Source organism: Orcinus orca, chromosome 11, assembly GCF_937001465.1.
Source record: "Orcinus orca chromosome 11, mOrcOrc1.1, whole genome shotgun sequence".
NCBI lineage: Eukaryota > Metazoa > Chordata > Mammalia > Artiodactyla > Delphinidae > Orcinus > Orcinus orca.
Genome location: NC_064569.1, coordinates 43518234 through 43542229, shown reverse-complemented (window position 1 = coordinate 43542229; position 23996 = coordinate 43518234). Strand labels below are relative to the sequence as shown.

The 23996-nt window shown below is 42.0% G+C and overlaps 1 protein-coding gene across 6 annotated transcripts in view; it reads left to right on the top strand.

Annotated features, from left to right (window-relative positions):
- Positions 1-22805, top strand: part of CBX5 (chromobox 5) — a 35244-nt gene extending 12439 nt beyond the window's left edge. For 3 of the 6 annotated variants that reach the window (XM_033436121.2, XM_033436120.2, XM_004274222.4), the window contains 4 exons: positions 4334-4512; positions 9142-9328; positions 12354-12454; positions 14110-22805. In XM_033436121.2, the coding sequence (XP_033292012.1) occupies positions 4376-4512; positions 9142-9328; positions 12354-12454; positions 14110-14260 (576 nt within the window). In that variant the 5' untranslated portion in view covers positions 4334-4375 and the 3' untranslated portion in view covers positions 14261-22805. Of the gene's footprint in view, positions 1-2415; positions 2537-2672; positions 2778-4333; positions 4513-9141; positions 9329-12353; positions 12455-14109 lie in introns of those variants that run through there. The other 3 variants (XM_004274223.3, XM_004274224.4, XM_033436122.2) reach the window with 3 other exon arrangements.
- The last annotated feature ends 1191 nt before the right edge of the window (positions 22806-23996 follow it).

Sequence of the window (23996 nt, the reverse complement as noted above, 5' to 3'; positions counted from 1 at the left end):
TTGAGAAGCTCACCCCTTCCCATGGAGATTTCCATAAGGATAATAAGGTTGTGCTCAGAGGCTCAGCCTCTCTTTCTCTGTCATGGTATCGGGATTCTACCTTAATCAAGCCATCATCCTGCCAGCCATGTCTCATTTCTCACACTGGAATGCTCCCTCCGTCCAAGCTCAGTGTGAACCAACAGTCTTGATGCTTTATCTGGTCCAGGCTCTAGCCCTTAAATTGTCCGTCTGACTCTGTGTTTCATTTGACCCTAATACACTGGGTCGCACTGTCTAAAAGAGAATTACGTCCCCTCCAGTGTCTGAGTGCATTTCTCATTTACTGCTGCTCCTGAGCAGATCTGTAACTTCAAGGTTAAGATAAGACACATTCCATCAGAACTATGTCGTCATCCTTGCCAGCTTCTGGTCTGTGACTGTCCAGGAGATTTACAAGACAATTGCATGCCATTCTTTACAGAATATTATGGTTGGACTCTGACTCCTGGCATAAGGCCCAATTTGATTTGTCAGCTGTTACAAAACCCATTTCCCAAAGAGAAAGGGATCTTAGCCATGTGCCTTTTAGGCAGTTCTTAAAAGAGTGGGAAGGAGGGAATTGATCTGGCTCTTTATTTCCTGATGTTTTAAGGAGAAGGATGGACACCTGAATGTTTTTGTCCCTTTCCTCCTTGAATTCCCTTGTTTCGCCTGAAAGGTTTTGCTAAAATGTCCTTTATCCCTTTACAGAATTGCTGTTAAGTCTTTTCATTCTGCCATCTCCAATGCATTCCTGAATTTTAAGGAGTAAGAATTTTGCCCTTGAGAGAAAGGGTTACCTGCATTTTCTCTGAAGGTTTATTAGTTTACCAGCACCTGGTTAACAAAGACAGTTCCTCCTTTCTTGCTCTCTAACATGTTGAACTGCAGGAGTTACTGCATGTGATATGGTTTAATGGCTTAGGAATTTGGAAGGTCACATATTTCCTGCTGCTGTTGTATTAGGCCCTGTAATATTTTTACAAAAGCTTCTCGTTGGGGGACTGTAACAGCCCTTTGGTTTCAACATAAACTCACTCTTTCCCTAGGTGGTAGGCAGTGGGGATTTATTTGGCCCACTTTAGTGATTCTGGGGTTAGAGCTAAAATTTATTTACTCAAGATCACACATGGCAAGTTAATCACAACCCTGATCTAATTCCTTTGGCATTGTTTTCATATCCCTTAACTACAAAAAGTTTTAAAAAGTTAGGAAGAATCGAGACAGGCAGTTTTTACTCAGATTTCCTGATGGGTCTATTCAAGGTTGAAGAAATCCTCATAGTTGAAAACTGTCCACTTTGCCCTCACACCCTACAGTTTCTTCTGTTTGATAACCAAAATAACCAGTCTTGATGCTTTATCTGGCCCAGGCTCTAGCCCTTAAACTGTAAAAGAACCACCATTCTTTTTTTTCCTCAGTCGGGTTCTTTGCTTTTGATTGTCCCTTTTTCTTAATCTCCTATGGCAGCAGCCTCTACCTCTAAAAGACCCGTATCTGTAAAGCAGAGAGCAGAGTTTTGGAGCTCTCTAAAATGTTCTTAGGGCCAGGAGAAAGGAATTCATGGGACTGCAAGTCTTAATTCTCTTTTCTTTATTTCAGTCTTCCTTTTTTCAAGTATTAGGGATTCTTAATATACAAAGTTTTAAATTACTATACTGTATAATTAATGTTCCAGGTGGGTAATTATTTGAAAATTTGTTTTATAACATTACAAGAACAACTAATGAGAAGTGGTTTTAATAGTAATGGTTGTGACTGGACTGCTCCCTCCCTTCTCTTTTTTAAAACTACTTAAGAATTAAATTTTTTTCTACCGATAATTTCAGCTGAAAGGTTCTTTGGTAGTGCTTCAAGTCGCTACATTCTGTTTCTGTATCCAGTAATTCCCCCCAAAGGGGAAGTTGTATAGCATCTTTGAAATCCTTCCCTTCCCCCTCTCCGGTTAGTCCCTGCACCCCACCCCCACCCCAGCAATCTTAATTAACTGTTCAGTGACAGATGGTAGAAAAGGCCTTGTCTAAAGTGCTTCTGGTGGGCTGGATTAGGGGGTGGGTAGTTTGTACTGATCTTGAAGAAGGAGCTAGCCTTTCCTCGCCTCCCGCCCCCCCCCCAGTTGAGCTATAATCCTGTTAAATCTTAAAATGCTATTGATTAATTCCCAGTGCTCTTAGAGGAATAAGCACAAGTTTTGGGTTTAAAATCCAAGCGCCAATTCCCTAGAGCTCTGAATGCCTTAGCCTTGAGGCCAAGGGAGGTACCTTCCAACTTCTCCACCCAGTCTTCACTGAAAAGAAAAGTTAAGCCTTTTAACTTTTCCGTTTGCCTCTCCCCCCCGCCCCTCCCTTAGTCTAGTAAGGCTGCCAGTTGCCATGGCAACGGACTGGGACAGCTGCGCAGTGGCGCCTAGGCAGCTGGGTGGGGGCGGGGGAGCTGCCAGCCCGCCAAGCCCCAGACCTGGGAGGGGAGGCCCCTTCTGTTAGCCCAGAGGGAAAGAAAGAACTGGGGCGATCCGGTAGGTAAAGGAGGGAACCCCCATTCATCTGCTGCCTCTGGGGCTCCTCTTCTGCATGAAGGTGTAAAGGTAGATTTTCCTCTTTTCTCCCTCAAACTGAAGAGCACATATGTAAATCCTTGTTTTTCCTTGTGAGGCAGGGGAGGCCATAGCCACAATGCTTCACTGCATGCATCTAACCCGGGGCTGGTTTTAACCCTGGCGCTCTGACCTAAACTGCTCAGCTCCCGGAAATTCCAAGGTGAGTGGGGGCGGGGGTGGGTTACTCTCCTTGGAATATGACATTTCCTGCCTCTGGTGAGGTTGGAGGCTGCTTTTATTTTAAATAAATCAGATTTTTTTTCTTGAAGCTTAGGACTTTCCCCTGAATTCATGGAAAAATTATTTTGAAACCCCTCACCTACATTACCCCATCCTCCCACCCCCTCTTCCAAATAAAGTATGTTAATGAAGACATAGTTTTATTACGAGGCAGTAATGGGTACAAACAGTTTTTTGGGTGGGCAGACCTATTGCTAGTAAGTTTTGGAGATATGGTTTCCAACTATATATTCTGGGAATAATTCCCTAAAATTTGCTAATTTGAAGTAAATTGATAAATGCAACTTTTTATGCTACTCGAACAAAATTCCGAGATCAGTAGCGACCTTCCCTATTCCTGGGGTGGTCTTCTGATCAGGATGGAAATATTTTTAGTGCTGAAAAAAAGCTTTAAAGGTTACAGCAAAATAAAAATAGAGTTCAGCTAAGAAAACAATTCCTGCTACTCTGTAATCCAGACTCTAGGCACCATTTAACATGGTTAAGGAAGAATTCTTAAAAATGATTGTGGGAATTTAAAAAACTAGACTCTCTGTTGAGTACCCCTGGTTGTGCATATTTCTGAGCTTAACTCAATTTCCATTTGTGTTGCCTTGCTTCAGCTTTCCTTGGGCCTATGAATGGTTCCTCTGTGTTTTGAGGCTTCATGTTGATGTGAGTCTGGGACCAGACTTCTTTTTCCTCCTCCTCTTCCTTTGGCCCAAAGTCAACTCCAGTTAAGAGGAGAGGTGTACCTCCTTAATAATTGGATTAGTTGAGCCTTAAGAATTATTGAACAACTCAATGACTAATTTTGATTTTTAGGACTAAAAAATCTTTTTCTCCTTCCTGCCTCCCTCCCATCCCCAAATGAAAGGGGAGGCTTAATGTGTTTGAGATGTCAGCCTTGCTTTCGTGAGCTGATGGATGCTCAGAAGGGACAAGCTCAGTTTGTTTAAGGGAAATGTACTGAGTCACTGAAAATGTGGTGAAAGATGCTTGAGCAGGACTTTTTTTGTGCTGCTAAGAGACTGTTCAGGATGCTCAGAGCAGAGGAAAGTTAGATTTTGGTGGCTTTTCTTATTACTTTTTTTTTTCCATTTTTATAAAAAACCTTATTAACCTTGGAGGGAAATGTGTTAATTCTATCACGGTTCTTTTAACTGAAGGTTTTCCATACTTGTCTTTGAGTTTATGACTTGTAAACAGTTATAGAATTAGCTAGGAGTAAAATCCCACACATTACTTGTCTTATGGAATCTGAAATTAGAGGAGTTAGATAATTGTGCCATCTAATAATTTTGATCTTGTCAGCTGAAGAGAAAGTGGGGATCCGCCCATTTTTGATTAAACTCTTAGGCCTCATCTGTAGGATGCTTTAAGATGCAAGAAAAAGGTACATGGCAACCTTGTGTTATACCCCCTGCATCCCATCCAGAGCAGACAGTTTTAACTGCTCACATGGATTCTGACCATTTCTGTCCTTCCCATTTGCAGGAACCCGGTGGCCTTAGTCCTTCAGGTGGAACAACGTGAGACATGGGAAAGAAAACCAAGCGGACAGCTGACAGTTCTTCTTCAGAGGATGAGGAGGAGTACGTCGTGGAGAAGGTGCTAGACAGGCGTGTGGTTAAGGGGCAAGTGGAGTATCTACTGAAGTGGAAAGGCTTTTCCGAGTAAGTGCCTTCTCTCAGGCTTTGGGACTCTGCGCAGGTGGACGCAGACACAGGCATTTCCCTGTAAACCATCACCATCTTTTTCTTTCACCACCTGCACTCCTTTCTAAGAGTTGGAAGACACAGCAATAAACTAAGCAAAATCTCCCGCTTCTTGGAGCTGATGTTCTAATGAGAATGCTTTTGAGAGGCAGTATAATGAACTGGTTAGGAGCATAGACTGGGGACCAGATTGCCTGGGTCCAGATTCTTGCTCTACCACTTATGATATGAGCTGGGTGACATTGGTGAAGTTCCTTAATCTTTTTTCTTCCTCAATAAAATAGGGATTAGAAATAGTCTATCATAGAGACATTGGGGAGATGTGTAGAGCCTGACACATAAGCTCAATGTAAGTATAAACTGCTGCTGTTACTATTCCTTTGGATGTAACTAAGCTAAAGCACATACATTTAAGCAGAAGAAGTCGTAGTTGATCCCATAGCCCATAGCTTTCGATAATGATCCTTGGACCTCAAGATTGTCCTAGGATGAAACACTCATCTTAATGAGAGACTTAAATCTGAGACCTCATTTTTCCCCCAATATTTATTTTTAAAAATTTCAAGTATACATACAGCTAAGGCAAAAGAAGTTGAGTGAACACTCAGATACACACCACCTAGTTTCTACAGTTAACATTTTAATATAATCTATCCCTTTATCTCTCAATTTGTCTTTTATTATTATAAAACCCTCTTTTTAGGTCAGTGAGCTTTAAGAATGGTACTGAAGTGTTGACTATTCAGAATTAGGCAGTAACTGACTTTATGTTGAAGTGCTAAAGTAGGTTATTCTTTCCTTTGGAATAAGTAGAGCTAGACACACAAGCATAGGAGAGGTAGCTTGAAAAGTGAAATACATGAAGCTGTGTGATCATTAGGCATTTTGCCTCAATTTCTCACTAATTCTCTTCTCAGGACGCCTGATAACAAAGAATGGGTTTCTGTGACCCCAGTGAGCTTTTAGGAACTGGTTTAGGCTCCTCAGAGTGGTGCTGTCCAATAAAAATGTAATGCAAGCCACATATGTAATTTCAAATTTTATGGTGGCTACTTTAAGGAAAAGTGGAATTAATTTTAATAATATATTTTATTAAGCACACTACATCAAAATGCTATTTCAAAATTAATTAATACAAAAGTTATTGATAAAATTTTACATTATTTTTCATGCTTAGGAATTCAAAATCTGATGTATATTTTACATTTTGTAGCACGTCTCAGTTCATAGCAGCCACATTTCAAATGCTCATTAGCCACATGTGGCTAGTAGTTACCATACTGAACATCACAACTTTGAAGTGTGAGACTTAAATATGATAAAAGATTGAATGTTTTGCCAGTACCTTTGGAGAAAGTTATGAACAGGAGCCTTCAGAATATATTTAAGGTTATTTTACTGTGTGAATCAAGTTTCTCATCTGGAGCACTGCTGGTGTTTTAGGTGGGGCAGTTTACGCACTGCACGATGCTTAGCATCTGTAGCACACACACACGGCACTAAATGTGGGTAGCACAGCAATCAGAATGTTCCCTCCATATTTCTAAAGAGGAGTGGTATCACAACATCTTCTAGAGATGTGAACTATAAATTTGAGAGGCCTAGAGCACCATGAGAAAGGAATTAAAATACACCTAAAGACTTTGAGGGTGTTTATTTGGCCCAGTGCATCACCACTGGAAATTTTTGGGCATTTTGAAGAATTTCAAGACTATATAATTCAGCTACTGGTACCTTACATACATAAAAGAGGAAAAGAAAAGGTTTAGGGTAGATGGATTAAACCTTTTTTTTTAGTATTTACTTTATTTTTTTTGGCTGTGTCGGGTCTTAGTTGGGGCATGCGGGTCTTTCATTGGGGTGCGTGGGCTTCTCTGTAGCTGTGGCGCGTGGGCTCCAGAGCATGTGGGCTCTGTAGTTTGTGGCACGTGGGCTCTCTTGTTGAGGCGTGCGAGCTCAGTAGTTGTGGCGCACGGGCTTAGTTGCCCCGCAGCATGTGGGATCTTAGTTCCCCGACCACCACGGGTCGAACACGGGTCCCTGCATTGGAAGGCGGATTCTTTACCACTGGACCACCAAGGAAGTCCCAGATTAAACATTTGTCCTTACTTTGTCAGAAATATCCAGAGTTCATCATTAAAGACCGGAACAGATTGTGCCTTTTCAGCATTGTCTACAACTAAGTACCTACTGTTTACTAGGCAGTGGTCATATTCTACCTCATGTGTTCTCTTTAATTCTCATAACAGCCTTTAGAGGTATTTTCAGTTTACATATGAGGAAATTAGTTGTTTGCCAAAGATAACAGAACTGGTACGTGCTGAAACAAGGACCCAGCATCAGATTTCTTTGGCGCTAAAACCCAGATTCTTTATAAATTATACCGTGCTATCTTTTGGGTGAAAATTGATTGATGTAGAAACAACAATACCAATATGGTAGGAAAAGGGATAATCTCATTAGAAGACTGGCTTTCCTTGCTAGCAACAGAGATTCTCTCCTACCTCTGCATCTGCTTACTTATTATGCTACAGTGTTGGCATGTCTCTTGATTTTCGTGCCTTAATTTCTCCTGGGATAGTAAACTTACATATACTGTGGATTTAGGAGAAAGTTATTGTATGAGGAAATTGTTTTGGTTTTTTTTTTTTTTTTTTTTTTGCTGGAAGAAGAGCTATGAGGAAGAGGCTTTTCCGGTTTTGGCTCAAATGTTTTAGAAATAAATTTTGTTTCATTCTTAAGCTGTTTTTGCAGAAAGTTGAAGTCTAGAGTAAATATCTCAGATTTTCCCATCATTCTGCTACTTAGTTATTATGGCATGTGTTCAAACCATTCCAATTTAAAGCTACCTTATTCAAAAAACAAAAACAATGAAGGATCTAAAATGAATGGTGCATAAACGTAAAAAAATTTTCCTCAGTCAATGAAGGGATTATAGAAACTGCTATGATATATTTACAGATATATCTTAATGTAGCTAATTCTTACTATATAACCAAAAGAACCTCTGCCACTGGCTAGGAGTGAAGAGGATGCCTGGTCTAGTTTTTCCCGTGTAGAGACATTTCTTGCTTTGATTCCATAAACTGCAGATGGTAGTTGGTTTGCTTTTCTAAAACCTATGCTGGGGATACAGAGAACAACTTTGTGAATACCAACTACTTGTTTTCCTCATAGTAGGACTCCCTTGATCCAAGTTTAATTAGACACAATTTTTTTAATTTGGATTGTTTCTGCTTATTAATATAAAAATGTATTTTGAAAAATGTATACCTAGTAACGATAGGTTGAATCCAGAGCGTTGAATTAATGCACTCCAAATTCCAGTTTTGAGTCTTTTCCTTTTTATGGTTCGTCTGTATTCTAATGATTTAAGCCCTTACTACCTCTTTTCTAATTATTTTAATCTTCTAATAACTTGTTGGCATTTCTTCAAAATATAAGTAACATATTTAAGACAGTATAAACTGGAGTGCATTTAGAATTAGGTTGTCTTCTCTTCAGCATTTGCATAGATGATTATATGTATGAAATCACATTATTTTGCCACTTACAAAGCAGAACTTATATTTGAGTGTTTAACAGCTTTATTGAGGTATAAGTTACATACCATAGGATTTATTTATTGAAAGTATAAAATTCAGTGATTTTTAGTAAATTTACAGAGTATGCAACCATCAGCATGCTCCAGTTTTAGAACATTTCTGTAACCTCCCAGAATTCCCTTGAACCTAAATATTTGTATGTAATCCCAAGCCCTAGCCACAGGGAACCACTGTTCTGCTTTCTGTTTTTAAATTTGTCTTTTTCCTAGAGGTTTCATGTAAATGGAATCAGACAATGTATAGTTTTTTCCATCTGTTTCCTTTCACTTAGCATGTTCTTTATATATATACATATATATAAAAATTTATTTATTTTTGGCTGCGTTGGATCTTCGTTGCTATGCACAGGCTTTCTCTAGTTGCGGTGAGGGGGGGCTACTCTTCCTTGTGGTGCGCAGGCCTCTCATTGCGGTGGCTTCTCTTGTTGCGGAGCACAGGCTCTAGGCGTGCAGGCTTCAGTAGTTGTGGCTCATGGGCTGTAGAGTGCGGGCTCAGTAGTTGTGGCGCACGAGCTTAGTTGCTCCACAGCCTGTGGGATCTTCCCAGACCAGGGCTCTAGCCTGTGTCCCCTGCATTGGCAGGCGTATTCCTAACCACTGCGCCACCAGGGAAGCCCACTTAGCATGTTCTTGAGGTTCTTCCACGTTGTAGCATATATTAATATTGTGTTTCTTTTTGTTGCTAAATAGTATTCCATTGTCTGGATATACCACATTTTGTTTATCTATTCACCAATTGATAGACATTTGAATTGTTTTCTGTCTTTGGCTGTTAAAATGCTGCTATAAGTAATTGTGTGCAAGTTTTTTTTGTGGATATATTTTTTCTCTTGGTTAGATTCCTAGGATCAAATTTGTTATCTCCTTTAAGCCAAGGTTCTTTCCTTTTTGCCTACTTGTCGTCTTTAAAATAAAGGCATTGGATTCCCTCTCCTCCCCGCCCCCCTCATTTCTTTCCTTTTTTCTCCATTCTTTTTGCCCAGGGAGCACAATACTTGGGAACCCGAGAAAAACTTGGATTGCCCTGAGCTAATTTCTGAGTTTATGAAAAAGTATAAGAAGATGAAGGAGGGTGAAAATAACAAACCCAGGGAGAAGTCAGAAGGTAACAAGAGGAAATCCAATTTCTCAAACAGTGCTGATGATATCAAATCCAAAAAAAAGAGAGAGGTAAGCTTTATTTCTCCTTTTTCCCCCCGCAAACTATTATTCTGCCTCCCCCAATCCCCCTCCTTCCAAAACAAGGGCATTATTTTGGTTATTTCTGTTCTAAGGATGGCCTGCAAGGTAAATTGTTGAACAAAAGAGCTTCCAGGGAGACATGTTGATCGACCACAGCGCCCCCTCCTGGATGAGTGAGAAACGTAATATGTGTTCGCTGAATTGCGTTAGGGTGGCAAAAATAAATCCCATAAAACGTTAAGCTACTCTGTGCCTTATCCAAGTATAAGTGGCTAATTATCTTAGAGAGGGAGAGTCTTTGGTGAATTTTTTTAAGGATATAAAGAAGCTTTTAAAAAGCTTCACTTTTCTTTTGTTCCAAAGGTAGCACTTACTTTCAACCCTTTATATTCTTTCTTTTTTTAATTAAGGTGAAATCCACATAAAATACAATTAACCATTTTAAAGTGAACAGTTCAGTGGCATGTATATTCTCTTTTTATCCTATTATATTTTTACATACTCCAAATAAATTTTCATCTTCCTTTTGAATCTTTTTATTGTTCAGTTTGGAAAAGTGTGTTTATGAAATTTTGATTTGATTCAGTTGCCTTAATTCTTCTGAATTTTAGCTCTCAAGTAACTAGCCATAAGCAGTTATTGCCTCTCTCCTTTTTTCGTCTATATCTTTTCCCTCTGGGCACACATATACACATACCCCACCCCTCAGCTTCCACTCCTTTCATTTATTTCAAGGTTGTGAAGCCTTTTGTGGTGAAGGATGTACTGTACCCTTAAAGTTTAATAAAATAAAAGCGTAAGTCTGCTTCTGAATCTTCTAGCATCACTGCCATAAGCATCCTTATTTATCTTCATTCTCCTTGGATACCCATCTTTCTAGAGCATCAGTTCTCAGCCCTGGCTGCACATTAGGATCATGGCAGGGGACTGGGGGGTTGCTTCAAAAACCTCCAGTGCCCAAGATGCACCCCAGACCAATTAAATTCAGATTTCTGTGGGTCAGACCTAGGCATCAGTATTTTCTAGAGACTTAACACAAGTGATTCCTGGTCTCCCGAGGAAAGAAAATGGGAGACCAGCTTTCCAAAAAGAATTGAAATAAGAGTGGAAGATTGGAGGCTGCCAGTGGAAGTGGACTCTAGGTTTTTGTTTGTCTCCTTATTTGTTTCCCTAGTTAATTTTATGTTTTGCAGTCTTATTTTCAAAACTGCCCTATTCTGGTGAGGTGTGTATATCATTGTGATACAGTGTACTGGTAAATAATTTGAGAATGCCTTCCCTTCTCTAAGGAGCTAGGACTTGTTTCTTTCCTTTTTTTTTAGCCCTTTGTATTCTGGCTCTTGTCATTTGATTCATTTTCTAGCTAAGTAAAAAGACCAAAAAATAACGCAGCATAAGACTTCTGTAGCTATTTGTGACATATAGTGTGTATTGGCTCAACCTAAGGCTTCTGTCCTTTTCAAAAGAAGCGACCTGGCTTTGAGACGCTGGCCAGTGCAGAGAGTTTTTTTCCTAGGCCAGGTTCTGTTGCTGCTGACCTTGAGAACCACTCCACGTGTCCCTTACACTGTAATGTTCATCTGGGGGCCCATAGCATTCTCAGCAGTGCTGGCGGCTGTCAGGTAGGCAGCTGGGAAGATAGGTGATTGTGTATCTTAAAGGTGCAGGAGGGGATTTCGTTTCTTTCTTTAGACCACTGCAGAAGAACTTTGTTAGCCGGCGTTATGCCTGATGTAAGATTACCGCCTGTGTAATGATTTTAGCATTTTCCTCACCTCGCTCCTTTTCAGCAGCTTGAACAGTTTTCTTCCCTTCCCTCCCTATGTGGCAAACTGTTTTCAGCCGCCAGCTACGATTTACGACTTGGTTTGTACACCAGCATTCCAGCTGTGAGCAGCTGTGTGCACATCTGGGAACCTCCTCCCTTTCAGCACCCCCCAAAAGAGGCTATGCTTTTGAGTCTGTATGTCCCCTGATTCATGCATGGAATTTCCTTCCCAGTGTGGGTTCTGGTATCTTTGGGGACCACCTGGATGCTGAATGTATCTCTCAGAAGAAAGCAAGGTGAATGTCAGATCAAAGAGATTTTATCATGAAAATCAGACAGAGATTTCGTTCACTTAGGCAGTCTTTCTGAATCTTTTTTTGTGTTGCCACTAGATAAGTGGCATTATCCTCCATAATGAGGTTTTTTAAATTACCTGGTTTGTATAAAATTTCACCATTTTGCTCTCACCAGTGCCATCACACCTGAATCAGACCCTATGCTCCTTATCTAGATTGCAGTTTGACCAAGTTTGGATAATCCCCTATGGAATTATCAGTTTGTTTTAAATCACTGTCCAGTTCTGCTCTCTAAAGCTGATGACCTATCTCCATCAGGAGGGGACAGGCACAGATCAGGGCCTCTTCCCCAAGTGTGTGGGTATTACAGTATGTGAGCTCTGAAAGAAATTTTCTATTTTATGGTAGTGCCTTGAATCATTCTTATCTCTGTTCTTTCATAAATATAGATGACTATGTGAAAAGAAGTATTAAAAATATTGGTCAGTGTTAGGTGAACTAAAAGTCTAGAAAATAAAGATTGAGAGGTGGTATATTTGAAGTTTATAAAATGAAAAAGGACTTAGTTCAGGTGGGCTTGTTTATCATCTCAGAAGCAACAGTTTAGGGGTAGTCTGTTTATCATATCAAGATTAGATTAGGGGATTAGAGAAGTTACTAGATGATGACTCCAGAATATTTTAAGGGATATTACGCAGTTTTAGGGACCACTCCTAACCCTTTGAAGGAATACTTGAAGGACAACTGCATCTTCCTGCAAAAATATCTTTTAGCATCATTGTCACTGGCTGACCCAGTATTGTATTTAAGTTCTAAGAACTTTATGAATTGGGTGACAAAAATGGTGTCCGGTGATATTAACTTAGGTTGTGCTTTGTTGAGCTGAGAAATGGGGAGGTTTTTTACTCTTATCTCCAAGCTGTAACCTTTCTTCATCTTCTGTTTATAGCAGAGCAATGATATCGCTCGGGGCTTTGAGAGAGGATTGGAACCAGAAAAGATCATTGGGGCGACAGATTCCTGTGGCGATTTAATGTTCCTAATGAAATGGTGAGAGAGATTGGGCCTCACTCTGCGATTGTGTTTCTTTACCAGTGGCTTGAGTCCGTATGGAAGATAGGGAGGGAAGACAGTATTCCCCAACTAAGAATTTTGATCGTCAGTGATCTAAATTGTTAACTGATACCAACTGTCAGTATTAAATGGGAATTATGGTTCAGAATGGATTTAAGACATTGTAAAGCTTTGGTATGAAGCCTAATTATATTAGCCCACATACCAGAGAATGGTAGAATTGAGGTAGGAAGCAATATAAATGTGACCTAACTGTTTATTTACACAGTTCTGAATCATTTACCGTCACACCATGAGCCTGTGGCCATGGGATAGGAGTTGAGTGAGGCTTTCTGCCATCGTTGAAGACCAAGACCACTGAATAATGTCTAAAAGAGAAAAATAATCTTAAAGAAAAGCATTAAAAATAACACTAGCCAAAGCACAAGTTATTTCATCCGGTAGAGGGAATGGCTCTTAAAGGAAAGTGTGGTTACTTCCCTTCAGTTTGGTTTCTTAAAGACAAAGTGATTTATGGTGTGGCCCTCACTACCTCTCTGTTTCCAAGTGTTCTGGGCTTGTGATTTAAGTTTGGTCTCTAAATAGAGGGTTCGTGCTACAGTGCCACAAAGGAAGCTAATTACATTAAAAGTTGTATAGTCAAGAGGTTTAATATTTTATCTGATCGAAATTTTGCTGGTAAATTACCCAGAAGTCTATATTTGAAGAATCACTATACTCTCTCTGAAGTAAGGAGCTGTATTGACTGCTTTTCCCACTCAGCCATATATGGGACTTATGACTTACATTCACATATTAACTAGCTTTTTTGACCACTGTCCAAATTTGGGTAGCTGCTCTGAGCTGTGTGTTTTCCCCCATCTCTTCTCATCCATAACGCTCACCTCTATGAATTCAACATCTCCGTCTTCTAGAGAAGGAGTTAGTTGTCTTTGCTCACATCTCAGTGGAATTTTAATTTAAAATATTTTTTTTCTTGTTTTGGAATCCTGGTTAGTTAAGGAACTTGCTAGATTTTTTTGTTATACCAGAGAGTAGAGCATGTGTAACTTGGGTACTTGAAATTTGCAGCTAATTCCTACATTTCATTTTAGTGACTAGATTTTACATTCTTTGATGACTTAAATTTCTGTTTTCTTATTGTTCCAATCCACAGTTCTGACCAAAAGGATGAGTGTTTAAAAAGGCCACAAGATGGGGGTTAGGACCGTTTCACGATCCAGATGATGCAGAAACTGGATTGAGCAATTTGTGCATAATCAATAGGGCTGAATGTAGGCTTGATCGTGTGTGCATTCACATGCTCGTACACACAAATAAAAGTTATGGGAGCAGAATTTGTATAGTAGTTTAGTCTTCAGCCTTTTGTCGAAGCCTGCTGTTTTCGATCTATTCTAGCTGCAGACTTCTGTTTCTTTCTGATGTAGTGGTTAAATGATATTTACTGACAGTTTGATTCATTTACTTAAATTTCTCCTTGAAAGTGTGGAACTGTTAGGATCCTTTTCCCTTTGAAATCAAGATGGAGAGGAAATCAAGTCAGCTAAATCATAATTTAATAACATAAATCTATGTTTGGACAGACTCTCGCTCTTCCTCTCGTTCTGAAGTCTCATATTCTTTCTCTCCAGGAAAGACACAGATGAAGCAGACCTGGTTCTTGCAAAAGAAGCTAATGTTAAATGTCCACAAATTGTGATAGCATTTTATGAAGAGAGACTGACGTGGCATGCATATCCTGAGGATGCGGAAAACAAAGAGAAAGAAACAGCAAAGAGCTAAAGGAGGGGGTGGTCTCTGCCATTTCTCTTTGTACATAATACATTCACCTCCCTGCCTCCTCTCCCTCTACCCACCCCCTTCTATCCTAAACACATCCATAAAAAATGTGCTTATCACTGTGCTCCACAGGAGAAATGTCGGTATTGGTTCTCTTGTAACATAACTGACGGTCTGATTCATGATAGGTGTCTCTCTGTGAAGACCAGGCATTTACATACTGTGTGTAATTCTCACCAGTTTTTCCTTTGCCCTGCTCTCTTCCTTCTGCTCCCCTGTGACCTCAAGATGAGTTATAACTTTTTAATCACCTTAGAGTCTTGATCTTTTCAGGGTTGGTCGCTTTTTAGTGGGGGATTTTGCTATAATGATGATGAATTTTGGTTTCTTTCTTTGGCTGTTGGAACATGTTGATGACCAGCTAGGCTTTGTTTTGAGATGTTGGGTTGGAAAAGATGTTGCCCATCTTTTTAAAAAGCCAGTAGCAACTGCCTACGTGTTGGGGCTTCCCCAGCCTCATTCAGCTGTACCCAGGAGAATACAGGGTTCCTCGTGTGGTCTTCTGGGCCACCCTCTGTTGTTCATCCTCACCCATCCTCCCAGAATAGCTCCATCCTTTGGAGGGCTTGAAATTTTACATTCAGATTTGTCAAGGCACTCCTTTTAGCCCCAGGACTTTTGGCCTTGTCTCTCAGCGATCCCTGATTCTGCTTCTGCAAGTTGGTGTAGGCTGTCATAAAATGACAAGATTATTGACTGTGGAGATTTGTAGCTATTAGTACATGAGGATGACGGGGTAGGATACAATTGTCTTTATGATCACATATGGTATATATGTATTATTTCCTTCCATCCCTCCCGTTTGGATTATCTATTTATGTAGGTGTGAGTGACTGCCTGGTGCTTGCTTGTGCCAAGGTGCTAGGCACCCTCCAGCCCTGCCAACTTTTGTGGCCTCCCAAAGCATTCCTGTTACCAAAGAGGCTTCAAACCTGACCCTCACTTCTCAGTGGACCCAAGTTTCCCTCCATGCCATTATTTTCAGTGGGGAATTCTTAGAGGGGAGCCATTGGCCACAGTATCAATTTTAAGTATTCATAGTGTTTATAATCATAAATGTCCTGCTTTGATGACTCCTGGATTTGCCACCAAGAGTCCCCAAAGTATTAACGCTCTTCCCTTTCTCCACCCTCAAACTCTTAGTTGTATCTTTGTTTTTTTTAAAATGCATTTCCATGGAAGACTATCAACCTCAGAGAGTGACAGGCCCCGGCAGTAGCATGTTGACACGACCTTGTCCTACTCAGCAAAATACTTCCCTTTTGGCTTCTTCCTGCTTTACCATTATATTGAGAGATTATTTTTCTGATTATATCCTCTGCCTTTGTTCCCCAAGAAACACCCTACTTCTCGTTACCTTTTTTTCTTGTAGTTGAAGGGGGCTAGAGAATCAAGACTAAAAGTAAAGAAATAGCAGGGTTTTGAGCATCCTTGTCCCAGCCCAAAGCTGAGGAGATAAGAATAAATGCTTGAAATGGCCTTAACTCTAGAGTTCACCAGCCATTGAGGTTTTTGTGGTTGCTTTTGATTTTTAAAACATACATAGCTGTCTGGCCAGGAGCATTCAACCATTTCTAGATTATTCAGAGTAACGAGGGGAATGGAGAGATTGCTCCAGTCCACAGATGAGCCGAATAATATGCAAATCATATACCCATTCATAGCATTTGTTAACATTGCTTCCCTGCTCAGCTGCTGATTGAATTCTGTGTGGTTGTATAAATTATGTCAAAAATTATACTGCACGGTTGAGAAGACAGCTGTTGCTGCAGTGACATGACAGACTGGAACAATGAAGCTTTTGGTTTCAGCCATCCAGGAAAATCCTTCTGAATGGTAATGTGATTGGGTGAGAACGCATAACCCATACCTCAGGTGGGTAGGGGTTTCATCTCCATCTTCCTTAACTCTGAAGGAATTAAAGGCCTAGGTCAAGTGCTGGATAGTTGACAGTTGTTAGTACTTAATCTGATGGGCATCTGAAAGAAAGGATAGTCAGAAAAGAGATTTTTCATACAAGTAACTAAGGATATCAATTAGGGTATACCAGAATAGGACAGAAGTAGGCCAGAGCCACTGAGGAGGTAATCCGGGTCTCTTAAGTTGGCAGGTGGAGAAAATGACAGCTTATCCATGTAGCCAGAGTGTGTCTCCCAGGAGCAGTGGGTATGTAAGCAAAGTACAGTGACCATATTTTTAGAGCCCAAATCTAGCCTGTGGACAAAGAACACAACCGAATTATTTGGTACTAAGACTGGTCTTGAGAAACGTGGGACACATAGTTGCCAGGGTTGTAGGTAATACGTAAGGCATTCATCAAAATCAGATTTCTTTTAACAAAAACCCCCAGTATCGTCTACTACTCATCACCCCTTTAATACTTCAGTCTTCGCTCCATTCATCTTTTTCTGTCCACAGTTTACTGAATCATGGTCTTGTACTGAGTGCTGCCCAAACAACTTGTTCTCTCCCTGCCTACCCACTGCTACTTCTGTAGGAACAGAGGGAGCCAGAGGCCAATACTGATCTCAGCCCTCAGCAGAAAGGAGACGGATGCTTGCCTGTTCTTCTGGCATTTGTTAGTGCTGAGTAGCTGTCCAGGCCCTTGGAGGATTGCAGCCTCAAAGAGAAACCTGCTTTCATGGGGCTTTCTCCTCTCAGAAGAGTCAGTGGCCCTGGGCTAAGCGCTCTTGAACATCTAGGTCTCAGGTGCTCAAAGTATATTTTTCTTATGTTAAGTCCTCTTTCAAAACATCTTTCTAATGCTGAATTTTTTCTTGAAATCAGCATTCAAGGATTTCTCTTTCCAGAGAATGTAGCAGAGCTTTGACCAGCAGAGTCTACCAAGGTCAGCATAGCTGCTTTTCTGAGCCCTGGGCTGGGCGGATCCCCTCACATTAAGATCAGCTGTTAGAGAACGTCAGCCCTGATGGAAGCACCCATTTTTAACCTGGAGAGAGCCGTATCATTTTTCCTCCTGCAGTCCGGTTTTCATCTGCTCAAGGGAGCATTTGGACCTGTGGTGTTCCTTAATGCTCGAAAGTCTATGGTCCTCGGCTGGCCCCCAGCCGTATATCCGTACTACTTTTTTTTGTTGAAGAAAAGTTGGTCTTTTTCCTGTAGTTCCTGCAGTTTTAGATTCTTCTTAACTCTTCGTACTTGTGCTGTAGCCTCCCTGCAATCCAATTTCCTTATCTTTAGGCCAAATCCTTTGGCCTCAGGGAAGGTGCCTGTGATTTTCATCTTGTGGTTTTGTCTGATCTGTGTGTAGCCCAGCCTACCTAAGGTACAGTGAGGGATCCGTGTTTGGGCTGGGGAGTGATTGTTTTTGCCTTTAGGGTTCAAATTTGAGGGCCTAAAATAAGTTGGCAGTGACCTGAGAACTTCAGGAAGGGTTATATCATTAGATTTGAAATGTGGAAATGGTTTCTCACAAATTAGGTCAAAGGAAAAGCTCATTTTGCACCCATGGCTCCATCCCTTTGGTTTAGGTTTTTAGAGTGTTGAGATCTGTACCTTTGTAATTAGACCACCAAGCAAGCATACCTGTGTCAGGTCAGAGAGAGGAAAGGTCTGGACCCAGTGTATTTGTTTCATTTTGGCTTTACCACTAATCATAAAAGTTTTCAAAAATAGAGATGTTACCAGCCTTGCCCCCAAGAGCACATGCTTGGAATTGCCTGCCCCCCAATTAATCATGGTGGATTTCTATTGAGCCATCCACATTCCGGCCACCTTAGTTACATCAACATGCATTTCATTCAATGGACGTTTTTTGGCCCTGGGGATACCAAGTTCAAACAGATGCAGTCCCTGACCGCAAAGAATCTTCATACAGGTGTGGGATGAACTACTACCAGTTCATTGTAGTAAATGCTACAAATGGGCACACATTTTATATTTGAGGGCAGAGACAACTGACTGGTTGGTATAGTTTGTGGCCCTAAAGTAGGAGGGTGACAACAGGTTCGTGTGTAGAAAAGACGTGATCTTGGGTGAATTGAACTAACTGGCCATAGATGGACCACAACAAAGGGTTGTTTTATTCCAGAAAATAAAGATAACAGGTTTGGTTAGAAATGCTACTACAAGAGAAAGGTGAGTGGAGGTTGAGAACCCCTGGCTTCAGTCCCTATTTGAGGCTCTTTGCCAAAGTATTTAAAGGTAGTTAATCCTTGCTTGTGGAAGGTATTAACTATGTTGCAGATCCAGTTACGTGTTGTTGCTGTATTGTGGGTTCTGTAAAATGTATTCATTATGGATACTTCATCAGTGTTGCTCACACCTTTTTCAGTTTCTCATCCCTTTTGAAGGAATTAACATGAGGCTGGCTTGAAGCCTAAAACAGGGACATGCTTTCCAATGACAGAAGATTTGCCAAGAAGAAAAAAAAAGGCTTGGGGCACATCTGGTAACACCTGGGCATCTATTCTGGGCAGTGTAGTTTTATTTAACACCTCAAGATGGGGATTTCTAAGCAGAGACTTGTGGCACTTATGTGGAAACCTCTCCCAGAAATACACATGACCCAGAGTTTCGGATTTAATCAGCCTAGGGAGGTCCAGGGTGAGGCCTGTGAAGAAACAGTCTGGCCTTAAGAAATGTCCTAGTTCTGACCATGTGATCACAGGAAAAATGCTACTTTGCCTGCATAATTGAGAGTTGGATAATTGAAAGTTGACCCAAGTGTGAAGGTTCCTTGGATAGCTTCATAAAAATTCTAGTTTCTTTTTGCTTGCGCTGGATTTCTTGGATTTTAAACTACCTCATCTCGTCTTTTTAGAGTTACTTCAGGCTTGTCGTTGCCACTTTAACATCATGCTTGACTGTGGTGGTTTTCTAAGATGGAATGTTTCCTATTCGTTGAGAGCGTGTTTTCTTGCTTTTTATCCTGGTCCTCATTTCACCTAACATCATCACATGTTGCTCCTCTGTCAGAGAAATATTTTAAGATAGTTTAAAATCTTGGTTCATGGGAAGAAAGAGACCCTCCAATGCTATATTTGTCTCTGAGGTCAGTGAGAGAAGGAGTTAAAACAAGGTGGTGGGGGAAGGGACAGAACCTGCACTGGAGGCAGCCGACAGGGGAAGAACCATTAATTAAAACAATTTCAAAGTCAACTGATTGTGATCATTAATGTCACAATAGATCAAAACCTAATTATCACTGCCTAGGTAAGAGCCATCAGTATTAATCAGAAAATCTAATAGGAAACTATTATCAAGAAATTAGGCCAAATTGAATGCAATGAAGTTCTTGCCATTCTCTCTCCTCTCCTTTTTTTCTTTTTTCTTTTTTTTTTTAATTTGGCGATGTCCCCTGGCATTGGCAGGTGTGACCCTCACAGTTGACCCAGGCCCCAGTGGCCAGTTTGTCATGATTTCTGAGAAATTCCAACACAGACTGAACCTGAACTGTCACTGCTGCTTTAATCAGTCTTGAACTTTCTCATCACCTGGTCTCACCCAATGTGATCAGCCATCAATGAAAAAAGGTTTATATTTAGGTCTTGGAACGGTTGGTCCTTCCTGGAACTAGAGCATCCCTGGTGAACATTATACTGTGTGTGTTGATTAATCATTCTTCGAGCTCCTGAGGTACGTAGGGTCCTGTTGCTCTGGCTACTGCAAGTAGGTATGGAGGAAAGGAGGGGCTTCCTGCCTGGAGATCCTTCCAGAAGACCTTAGAAGATAGAGTTTCATCATGTCACGGCCCTTTTAAGGCTCGAGTCACTGTTTTGCAGTTTCCAGGAGCTTTAGGATTTGATTCTAAACCAGGACTGTCTGTGGTTTTAAGTTTTTTTCCCCTTCGTTTTAGGGTAAGGGTCATAGTGATTTCTCCCAGAATCCAGTGTAAATCCAAAGGAGGGGGGAACATGTTTTTTCTTTTGCCTTTCTTTTGTTAAAGATTTATGCCTCTGGCAGGAGGTAAGAATATGACAAGTGTCTTCTGACTAGTTATAGAGATCACTTTATACCCTCTCCCTGAATGGAAGAATAAGTGTCACCATCTATATTCTTAACTGTTTTTGAAGATACTGCAATTCCTGAGGTTGAGCTGAGGCAGAAAGATTGGAAAGATGCTGGCCCTGGGTATTGTGGGGAGGGATGAGTAGCAGCAGGGGGTGTTTGGTGGTGCTAGGGTTCCTAGCTTAGCCTGTAGAGAATGTTGCTGCTGCCACCGCAGTGGCTGGCCTTTCCCCACCAACCTTGGAGCTCAGAGCACTACCCAGACCACCTCTGAGGAAGTTGTTCTTAGCTTTCTGCTTGAGTGTGGTCTTGCTTCACTCTGAATTTTAGGAATTTGGGTTACTCGGTATAGAACTTTGAGAAATTGGTGTGACTTAGTCCTTCACCTCTTAAAGTAAAGTGAGTATTTCTTTACAAAAGAATTCATGCCCTGGGCTTCCCTGGTGGCGCAGTGGTTGGGAGTCTGCCTGCCGATTCAGGGGACGCAGGTTCGTGCCCCGGCCCGGGAGGATCCCACATGCCGCAGAGCGGCTGGGCCCGTGAGCCATGGCTGCTGAGCCTGCGCGTCTGGAGCCTGTGCTCTGCGACGGGAGGGGCCGCAGCAGTGAGAGGCCCGCGTACCACCAAAAAAAAAAAAAAAAAAGAATTCATGCCCTTAATGTTTAAACTGTAATTTTATTTTCAAGACACCCATTAACACATGACTTTCAGAAGCAACTTCTTTCTTCAAGGTTCCTTGCGTTGTGCTAGATAAATAATGGGCCATCAGTTAATACTTGTGGGTTGATTGAGTTCATCTGGTTTGCAGGGTGAGGTGTGCTACTGGCTTCCTTTTGCTCCCAAGTGCACTCTTAAGATGTAAAATGCTCCGGGGATGGACAAGAATTGAGTGGATGCTGACTATGGTGCCAACCTCCTCAACTGATTCATAATGGCTGACCTTGGGCAAGTCACTCCTTTCAATGCCTCAGTTCCCCATCTGTCAAATGGGGATAATAATACTGACCTACCTCACAGGGGTGTTGTGAGGCATTGTAAATCAAAGTTGCTAGAATACTTTAGGGTCCTCGACGGAGGATGCCCTGAGCCGAGGTCTAGGCCTGCCATAGGCTTTTGTCCTCACTGAGCTGTCCCAAGGTTGGAACTACTTAGTGACCTTGGCAAATTCTCTGCCCCCCACCCCTCATCAAAGCTGCTAGTTCAGATGTTGACAGTGTTTCCATGAATGTTGAAGTCCTAATAGTGCAGACTTAGGATGTTACGGGGGAAAGCACTTAGTCTATTTTATGTCTTGCATCCACAAAGAGAGGCTGTTTGAGACCCAAGAGCATTGGATTAGGGAATCAGGGATGCTGCTGCTGCTTTCTCTGCTGGTTGGGAATTAAGGTCCCATACCCCATGGGCTTGGGACAGACTTGGGTTGTCTCGGGAGCAGAGCACACACAGTGGGTTTGATTTATATCTTGGCTTGCTGCTCCCTGAACCGATCCCAGGACGGCTGGGTCACTTCACCCCTTCGTGGTATCTGTACCCGAGCCTTTGCCTCCCCATAGGAACCAGCTGGTTCAGTAAGCATAACCACTTCTTCCATCCCCCACCAAAAAAGAGCCACATCTTGGAAAATTTTTTTCTAGAGATAAGCTTAACACTCAGAATCGGGCAGTGATGCTCCTGAAAGCTTCATCCAGTTCACTGTATTCAGCATCTGTCATCTCTTTCTCGGTGTCCACTGTCTGAACCTGACTTTGACCTTTCTTCCCTCTGGTTTGGGAAAGCTTTGGACACTTTGTTATTTGCCCAGGTGTGGGCCCAAGAGCCTTGCTCTCCGTCTCAGTTCAGGGGCTCGGCTGGCTCCTCTCCCCAACAGGGCTCTTTCTCCTTTCCCTCTCCTTGGCCCTAGATGTGTAACCCCTGAAAAAGCACAAGGTCCTGGCCCCTTGCTGTGGTCACATTCTGGTTCTCATTGTTTAGTGGACTCTGCTCCTCTGTTGACTGCACTGGCGGCACCAGGCGGTTCTGTGGAGTCCTGGAGGATGGAGAGAGCACGGTCTGCCATCCTGCCAAGTAGCCAGGAGTTGATTTGCCCACGGCCACAGGCCTTCTCACCCCTTCCCACAGGATGGGATCTGAGAGATTCCAGAGGCTGGGTTTCTTTCAGCACTCGGTGCCATCCTGAGTAGCAAAACAGATCACACTTTGTAGCCAGATTTCTGAATGGAAAAATGGGAAATTGAATTCTCTATGGACCTTTTTGGTTTGTGGGGGAGTTTTGGTTGTGTTTCTGGGTTTTATTTCAGCCAAACATGTCTGCTTTTGATTTTTTTTTTTAGGATAAGTGATATATATATATATATATGTTCGCCTTTTAAATGTAAATGTTTAAAAGTAGGCAATTTATGTGTTTCCACAACTGACATCTGATGCAGACCTCATTCTCTCCCCCTCTTCCACTCTCCTCTTTTCCCTCTTTTCATACTCTTGTATTGGTTCTAATAAATGGTTGCTTTTCAAATACGGATACTGAGTGGTGGTTTCCAAAGTCTGGGTCTTACACTCTTTCGTTAATTTGGGCCCCAAATGTCATCCAGTGGCTGCGCATGCATTTGTGACGGAGCTGGGAGGCTTGGAGAGCAAGGGCTTTTTTCTAAGGATTGTCGGTCTCTGACTTTGCGCAGATAGCCACAGGGTGGCGCAAGCCTGAGGGAATAAGAGAACGTGTATCCTGTTCCCTGCTCCTTCCGGTAACCCCTTCAGACTGTATGCCTTCCTGGTCTTGGAGCTGGTGTCTCCTCGAAATGGCTCCGAGAATAAACATTAACCCTTAGGAACCCAGGGGACCCCTAGAAAAGTCAGCCCCTAGTTATTAGAATTTGTGGCACACCACATGGACAAACAATCTGAATCAGGTTTGAAAATCCCAATACATGTGAATTACGTTTATGAGCTGTTACGCTTTTGATTTGATTTTGATTTCACAAATACCAAAGAAACGGAGGATCTAATGACTGTGGGTCATGGTGGGGGCAGTTGGAGGTTGGATTAGGAAGGAAAAAGAGTGTGTGGATAGTCAAGCATTTATTGGGTGATACAAGCCTGATGCCGTTCTGAATCTAATGGATACGTGGGCAAAAACTCACAGAGGAGTGAGAAGTGAAGCCGGAGGGATCCCAGGACCCAGACATCCTCCCGGGAGGCACCTCCGCTCGTTTTCCACCATCTCTTATCTGCAATTCTCCCTCTTGTTTTCCCTTCTTGCTGCTGAGTTATAGGGTCTCCCCAGTCTAATCTCGTAAAGTCTTATGAAGACATCTGTAGGTTGGCTAGTTTAATGGTCCATGACCCCATAAACATGGGACAGGAGAGCCATTTGGTCCACTTCAGAGCCAGACCTTTCTGAACGTTATTTATTTCTTAACTCTGAAGCCTGGGACTGCTCACCCCCTTCCCTTTCCATCTTTTTCTAGTCCTCTCACCATTGTGCCACTTTGCATTGGGCTCATCAGGAAGCACGACTCTGGGGTTTTGACACCCACTCCCACTCCTAAGCAACTGTGTCTCGGTTTTTGTTTCCCTCTGACGTGTCAGAGGGTATGCCTGCCTGGCCGTCACTCAGATGAGCTCCGCACCGCTCCTCTTCTCCCGGGAACCCTGCCTCTGTGTGCTGGGCCAGGCCCCCGCCGGCCAGTTGTGCCTTCCCTTTTGTCTCCGC